This window comes from Prionailurus bengalensis, chromosome D4 (genome assembly GCF_016509475.1).
Source record: "Prionailurus bengalensis isolate Pbe53 chromosome D4, Fcat_Pben_1.1_paternal_pri, whole genome shotgun sequence".
NCBI lineage: Eukaryota > Metazoa > Chordata > Mammalia > Carnivora > Felidae > Prionailurus > Prionailurus bengalensis.
Genome location: NC_057359.1, coordinates 90,415,273 through 90,422,559, shown reverse-complemented (window position 1 = coordinate 90,422,559; position 7,287 = coordinate 90,415,273). Strand labels below are relative to the sequence as shown.

Here is a 7,287-nt window from a genome sequence, read left to right as displayed (position 1 = left end):
ACTGGCCTGGGGCTCGCTCACTGACTGCCCCCAGGCCTCCTTGGACATCTGCTTTGGGGAAGTCAAGGCCCCTCCTGGCTGGAACCTTCAGGGACTGGACCCTGGGTCTTGAAGGGCAGACACAGCAACCCCAGTTGTGCTGGGCCCCTGCCCCCACCCCCGCAGCCAGGGTCCAATGCAAGCAGCACAAGTGTTTGGGGGACGCAACGAGATACCCAAGACAGATGAAGCAGACCGGAATCTGACCCGGGGCTCGGTGTGGGCACGAATAATTAATGAGGAGGGAAGGACGGAGCTGGGGGAGGGCGGTGGGGAGGGAAGGGCCAGGGACTTCCGCGGTCTCCACTCGGGCCTGCCAGCGGGTGGCGCTGTAGGACAAGGAGCCGAGACACCCTCGGCGGCGAGCCGCTCAGGCCTGGGTGGGGAGCTCCCAGAAGCTGGGACCTCCAGGACAGGACAGGGGGAGCCGCTCCCAGGGCACCTGTCACAGCCCCAGAAAGTCTCCCAGCACGGCGCGGCCCACCCTGCTGGGGCATGACGTGATCGCATAAGCGAAAAGAGACGTCCGCTAGCTTTTTCTGGCCAACTCCGTACTTCCCCTTGGCCCGGGTCCTTGGAAAGAAAAGCAGGCCTGGAGGGGCCACATCCGGGCATCTCTCTGTTTGCCACAGCTGAGCTTGCCCCGCCCGGCCTTCCGCGGACAGAACCTAATTTTCGGGCCCTTCCGGAAATTCTGCGTCCTGATGCCCCCCCCCTTCCTCTTTCTGTAGGGGGCATGAGCAAAACAGTGGGTTCAGTTCAAAATACCTTCACCTTCCTGATGTACCTGGACACAAAGGCTTTTTGTTCCTTTGAAAGCACACTCTCGTCCCTCAATTGCTGATAGGATTCCAGCTGCCCCTTTCACTGTGATTTATTTATTTATTAAAAAAAATTTTTTTTAACGGTTATTTTTGAGACAGAGAACGAACACAAGCGGGGGAGGGACAGAGAGAGAGGGAGACCCAGAATCCGAAGCAGGCTCCAGGCTCTGAGCTGTCAGTGCAGAACCCGATGCGGGGCTCCAACCCACGAACTATGAGATCATGGCCCGAGCTGAAGTCTGATGCTTAACCAACTGAGTCCCTCAGGCGCCCCTGTGCTTTAGTAATAAGATAATTCACATTAATCTATTGCTTAAAAGTGTCAGACTTAAAAGTTAGTCATGCTGTACACATTCTTTAATCGTTATCTAGCTCGAGGAGATGTCCTACACTGTCCTGCCTCACAGACGAGGCATAGAGAGGTTGAGACACTTGGTCGAGGCCACACAGGAATTAGTTGAGGAGGCCAGGTCTCACGCTCTCGGCCACGTGCGATGGCTGCTGGCTCAGTGGCCGGGTCCCGCGGGCTCTCTTGTGCTCCCACACCAGGCTCGCTGCTCCCTGTGGGGTCACAAGGCTTCAGGGTGGCTTTGGCCAAAATCAGTGGGGATGCTTGTTCCTCTCGGACTCGTGCGGCGGGAGGAGGACTTCTGGCCCTTGGAGTAGGTTGGGGTCTGACAAGGCCCTGGCTGGGCCAGGTTCCTGAGTGGTGTTAGTATGCGTGGGATTTGTATGGAATTGGGACACATGTGTGGGGTGGGGAGGGCTGATCGAGAAATGCAGTCAGACTCGTCAACACCAGACTTGGATGTCCCTCCCTGCCCAGCACTTGGCCTGCAGGGCGCGTGAGCCGTAGTGGACATTCCTGCGGGGGGTCCTTCCACGGATATCACGGGCACTTACCGTATGTCGGGCCCCTGGGATCTTAGGTCCCCGATCCCTCGCCACATCCCTGCTAGAGGAGAGACCGGCAGTGAATAAGGCGTCGTTGTTTTGTAAGGAGTAAAACAAGCCGGTGTGAGTTTCACTGGTGGCTATTTCGCGGAAGACCTTTTGCGCAGGGGACTTGATGTTGGCGCGAAGATCTGGATGACAGGAAGCGATGGGCAGGTGACAGTCGGGGGCCCAGGTGTTCCAGGGAGAAGTGGAAGCAGACAGAAAGCATAAGGCAGGAGCAAGGGCCGTGGGCCGGGTGAGGGGTGTGGAGGTTCCTTCGAGAGCGACGGAAGCTGCTGGAATGCTAAGGGGCTGCTCTGTGGAGAATATGGTTGGGAGGGGAAGGGTTGGGATGTTTGGGAAGAGGCGTTGACAGGCTGCTTGCTAGACTCGAGGTGGGAGAGGATGCTCCAGCAGGTCGACGGTGGTGTCACCCAGGAGAAGGGAAAAATGGAGGGAGAAACAAATTTGGTGGGGAGAAAGGGAAGTCAAGTGCTCTGTCTCGGCTGTGTTGGTTTGCGCCGAACAGCAGACGCTTGAGTGGAGACGTCAAGCGGGCAGTTGGGTAAGTGAGTCTGAAATCCGGGGAGAGCTCTGGGCTGAAGAGGAGTCGTTGGAATTTTCAGACGAAAAAAGGGATTTAAAACCTCGAGGATGTGCCCGGCTTCATACAGACACGGCGGGGACGTGTCAGAGAAGGTAATGTGCCTCGAAGAGCGTCCGGGTCAGAACGCCGTCGGAAGAGGGTGACGCTGGTCCTTGCTACTGGCTTGCTGATTTTCAAATAAAGATACAGCGGGAGGGGGACAAATAGCACTTTTCATTTAAAATAGACCGATATACGATTTGTGGGGAGAAGGCAAGAACACGCGGAGAGATTGGGGTCAGAAGCACGCGGGAGTTTGGCCGAACTCAGGAGTCCTCAGCCCGTGCATCATCAGCCCACCTACTGGCCCGGAAGACTGTCTCCTTTGGGGCGGGGTTGCCCTTCCAAGGTCAGCCTGGCTGGAGAAGCCTGTGTTGGCCTGTGTGTGTGATTGACAGGTCCCCGGCGTGGAGGGCGTCGGGGGAAGGCCCTGAGTCAGGAGCACGGGCTCTTCCCATTCACTGCCAGGGGCCCCAGAGAGAGAATACCGGCATGGTGAGACATCAGGCATCCCCCAAAGAACAGTTACACTCGTGTTCAGAATATAAAATGAGGGCTTTCCAAGCACATTACTGTCACACTTTCTGCAGGAAATACACAGGTTGTTCTTACCGCTCAATGGGCAGAGCGTAGGAACCGACCCTTAGCTCGGGGTCTAACATCTGCCTTGTCATTCGGGCTTATCAGGTGAGGGCTCGAGAACCGAGGGTGGGTGGGTTCCTGCAGGAGGGGGAATCCCTAGGTTGAGGGTTGGGGGGGGTGGTGAGTAAGTATTGGCTGACCTGAGAAGGACTGGCCACCTACGACCTAAGTCTGAGGTCCTTGCCAAAGCAGAAGCCACGTAAAAATGGCGGGGAGTGGGGGGAGTCTAACGCGAGCTGGGGCGAGGAAGGTGAGTCCTTCGGGAGTTTTCTACCGTGTCAAGAAGGCTTTAGGGGTGGGTGTAGTTGCCCATCCGCAGGGTCCCCTGGCGCACTGCGTGCTCTTCCTGGTGGGCTTTGATTGCTCTCTGGCGGTCCGCCTCGGTGAAGAAAGTATCAAGATGGGGGGGCACCTGTGGTTAGAAGGGAGAGCGGGTCAGCGGGCATGAGGCTCCTCCCAGGGGCTCCCGTCCTCCCCTTGCCCGCACCCTGCTTCTATCTTAGAGCCAGAACACAAGTCATCTGTGAGGGGAAGATGTAAGGAGGAAGTGCTGGGCTGTGAGCATCGTGGCACTGAGGGGGTGATGGGCCACGGACAGAAGGCAGGCTTTCTTTCTTTCTTTCTTTCTTCCTTCTTTCTTTCTTTCTTTCTTTCTTTCTTTCTTTCTTTCTTTCTTTCTTTCTTCTTTCTTTCTTTCTTTTTGAATTTTTAAGTTTACTTATTTATTTTGAGAGAGAGTGCAAGCAGGGGAGGGGCAGAGAAGGGGGTGGGGAGAGAGAATCCCAAGCAGTTTCCACGCTGTCAGCACAGAGCCCGATGCAGGGCTCGAACTCACGAACTATGAGATCATGCACTGAGCTGAAATCAAGAGTCAGATGCTTAACTGACTGAGCCCCCCCCAGGCGCCCCCCAGCATGTTTCCTTCTGTCCAACTCGTTGCCGGGGAAGGGGTGTGTGTGTGTGTGTGTGTGTGTGATAAATATCACCTGACGACTGGAGTCCCCGTGCAGCGGGACCCAACAGCCTGCACCGCCCTTCATCTGCTGATTTTCCACCATGAAAACCCCCAAACAACCCGCCCTCTCCAGGGGGCCCTGGCCCAGTCAGTGCTCCTTCCTGGGGGTCCACTCCAAGCACGGCCTGCCAGGGGGCAGCCGCCCAAGGAGATAATAGTACCAGAACCAGAGTTCAAGAATGCCACCCTTCCGGAGGAAACTTGAGACACGGATCCAACCAGCGTCTCTTCAGCTACAATGTTATGCAGTCAGTATTTCAGTCTGCCCTTCCTTCTCAAGAAATGGTGGTGGGCGAAAACCCCTCCTGTCTCCTGGGTCTGTTATGTCACCTCCAATAGCAAGAAACCCCCCCTAAAATGGCATTTCTCCTTTAGGATAACCTATAGGAGGCCCAGGGTAGGAAGGTTTTGTGCCCCTTCCTTCTTCCTCCCTCCCTTCCTTCCTTCCTTCTCCTTTCTTTCTTCATCCCTCCCTTCCTCCCTTCCTTCCTTCCTTCCTTCCTTCCTCCTCTCACGCATTCATGCAACACATATTTATTGAGTAAATAAATATGTGCTCTGTGCCAGGCACTGGGGATACAGCAGGAAACAAGAGGGATTTTCTGTCCACTCAGGGAGGAGCAGACAGAGGCAATAATTATGCAACTGTTTCATTAGAACTGAGACAGGCAGGCAGGGGTGTGCAGTGAGCACAGACAGCATGAGCTCAGCCCTCAACGGGAGTCAGGACTCCCCCCCCCCCCCGCCCCGGGAAGAGACGTGAAGGGGAGGCTGGAAGGGCGAGCAAGGGTTTCCCAGGCTAAGGGGACAGCATGCGCACTGGCACCCAGGCCCACGGGAGCCCCAGCTCACAAGGGGACGATGGCAAGAGTTCCCTTTGGGTTTGTAGGAGCAGCTGAAGGCTCTTCAGGATGACGAAGCGGGACCCATTCTTGTCAAGAATCCAGGCCCGGGGCCACCCTCTGGGGTGGGTAGCTAAGCCCCAGTGCCGCGGGCAGCCTTTCAGGGGTGGAAAGGTGAGGGAAAGGAAAGACGGGGAAAAGATAAGATAGTAAAAGACAGTAGTTAACAAGGAGGCGCTTGGAAGGAGTCTCTGGGCTTGGGGACCCGTATGGTGATGCCCGTCTGGGAACACAGAGGCCTGGGACCTCCCCACCCCCGGGAAAAGTCATGACCCTTAACCAGAGCTTGTGGCCCAACTGGTTGCCTGATGGCAGAGAGCCGGGTGATGCCTCTACTGAGCCCAGGTGCAGGGCTGATGTGACCTCCTGGTCCCCTGCAGCCTGATCTGCCGCCTTGCTCTGCGACACCGCCAGGCTCCCCGGGTCCAGGGTCTGGGCCACCCCTCGGGGTCAGCCAGGCCCTTGCTGTGGGCTGTCCGGCCTCAGGTCCAGGGGCTGTGTGCCCGCCATCAGGGTACCTGAGGGCCCAATGGGATCCAAGCGGACTGTGTCCATTCTTATACAGACGAGGGGACTGAGGCCCAGAGCAGCTTGTCCAGGGAATCGGTGTCGGAGACACTGTTCTAGTCTCCACCCCACCCCCACCGCGCGGGGCACTAAGTTGTGGATTCTTTCTAGGAAATTCTGCAGCAGCCACAGCTCGCGCTGTGTCTGGGTGTCCCCTCCCCCCACAACTCGCTCATGAGGTCGAAAGGGAGTAGGGGGTTACGGACGCTCGCTCGTTAGGAGCTCCTAAAAGTCAGCTGGTGGCGGGTTGATTTAGTTGTTAGTGCAAGACAGAAACCATGTTCTTCATTCTCGGGCAGGTAGACCCCTTCGGAGACTCTGCAGGAAGCCATGGGCCCTCTCCCTGGGGAAGAAAATGCCCCAAGTCCCAACACACACGACGGTGTGGGTCGTCACTTCAAGATTTGCGGACCCCGTGGACCGTCTGGGGCAGCGCTTCTGGGAGCCAGGGCAGCCCCAGCCTCAGGTTGTGAGTTTCTTGGACGTGCATCGAGATCATCCGGGGCTCTTGGAACCCAGGCAGAGCCGGAGGTGCCACAGGCCCCGGGGCTCAATACCTGTGCTCAACTCGTTTCGATCAAGCAAACCACGATCTTGTTCTCAGCTCCATCTCCAGGTTCAGAAAAGCCACCAAGTGGCCACGCAAACGTTATCGGGAAGAGAGAAGACCCCGCACTTTGTGGAGGAGGAACATAGCCAACAAACAAAAGGCTTCCGAGGTGCGCCTTTGTGCCCCTTCTGGGCAAGGGATGGCTTGATTTTTACACGGTGACATGATTTTCCTGACACCCATGCTTTGCAAGAAGGCAGCCAGGGATGCTCAGGAAGGCTGGCACTCTGGGTCTCCAGAGGCGTCATGGGCACCTTGGCTGATTCAGAGGCCCAGCCGGCTGGGACTCTTAGGTGTCCGCGGTCTCCTGTAGCATTCAGAGTGGCAATAGTGTCCTCCTTGGTGGCCAGCCACCAATGGCTCTTGACAGGGAAGTGTAACTCCATAGCCCACATCTCTGCTATTTCCGTGCATCCCCTCACAGCCCCCCAAAAAAGATATGTCCACCACTGGAATCTGTGGATATGATCTTATTTGTAAAAAAAAAAAAAAAAAAAGGTCTTTGCAGATGTAATTAGTTTAAGGATCTCAAGATGAGAACATCCTGAATTACTCAAGAAGGTTCTGATTCCAATGACAAGGATGCTTGAGACAGGAGACACAGATACAGAGTAGAGGGCCATGTGAAACCCTCTGAAGTTATCGCCGCAGCTCAGGGGTGACAGGAGCCACCTAGAGCTGCAAGAGGCAAGGAAGCCTTCTTCCTTGCCCACGACTTCCTTCTCCCATGACTGGTGGGAATGCAGCCCTGCTTAAATCTTGATTTTGGATTTCTGGCCTCCAGAACTGCCAGAGAATAAATTTCTATTGTTTAAATCGCCACGTTTGTGGTAGTCTGTTATGGCAGCCTCAGGAAATGAATACCACCTCCAAGCCAGTTCTCTGGGCAGCTCAGTAGGCGGGAATGGTAGATGGTGTTGATGGCATTTGATGAGTGGTAGTGAATTTGGTGTTGATGGCGGGTAGTGTTGGGGGTGGGTGGTGTTGATGATAGGTGGTGTTGATTTGGTGTTGATGGTGGGTGGTGTTGACAGTGGGTAGTGTTGACGACCGGGTCGTGCTGATGTGGGTAGTGTTGATGGTGCATAGTGTTGATGGTGGATGGT

The 7,287-nt window shown here is 55.9% G+C and overlaps 1 protein-coding gene across 1 annotated transcript in view; it reads right to left on the bottom strand.

Moving 5' to 3' along the window:
* Positions 1–1,202: 1,202 nt before the first annotated feature.
* Positions 1,203–7,287, bottom strand: part of CFAP77 (cilia and flagella associated protein 77) — a 131,576-nt gene continuing 125,491 nt past the window's right edge. The window contains exon 6 of the mRNA XM_043565206.1: positions 1,203–3,499. Coding sequence (XP_043421141.1) covers positions 3,377–3,499 — 123 coding nt within the window. The 3' untranslated portion in view covers positions 1,203–3,376. The remainder of the gene's footprint in view (positions 3,500–7,287) is intronic.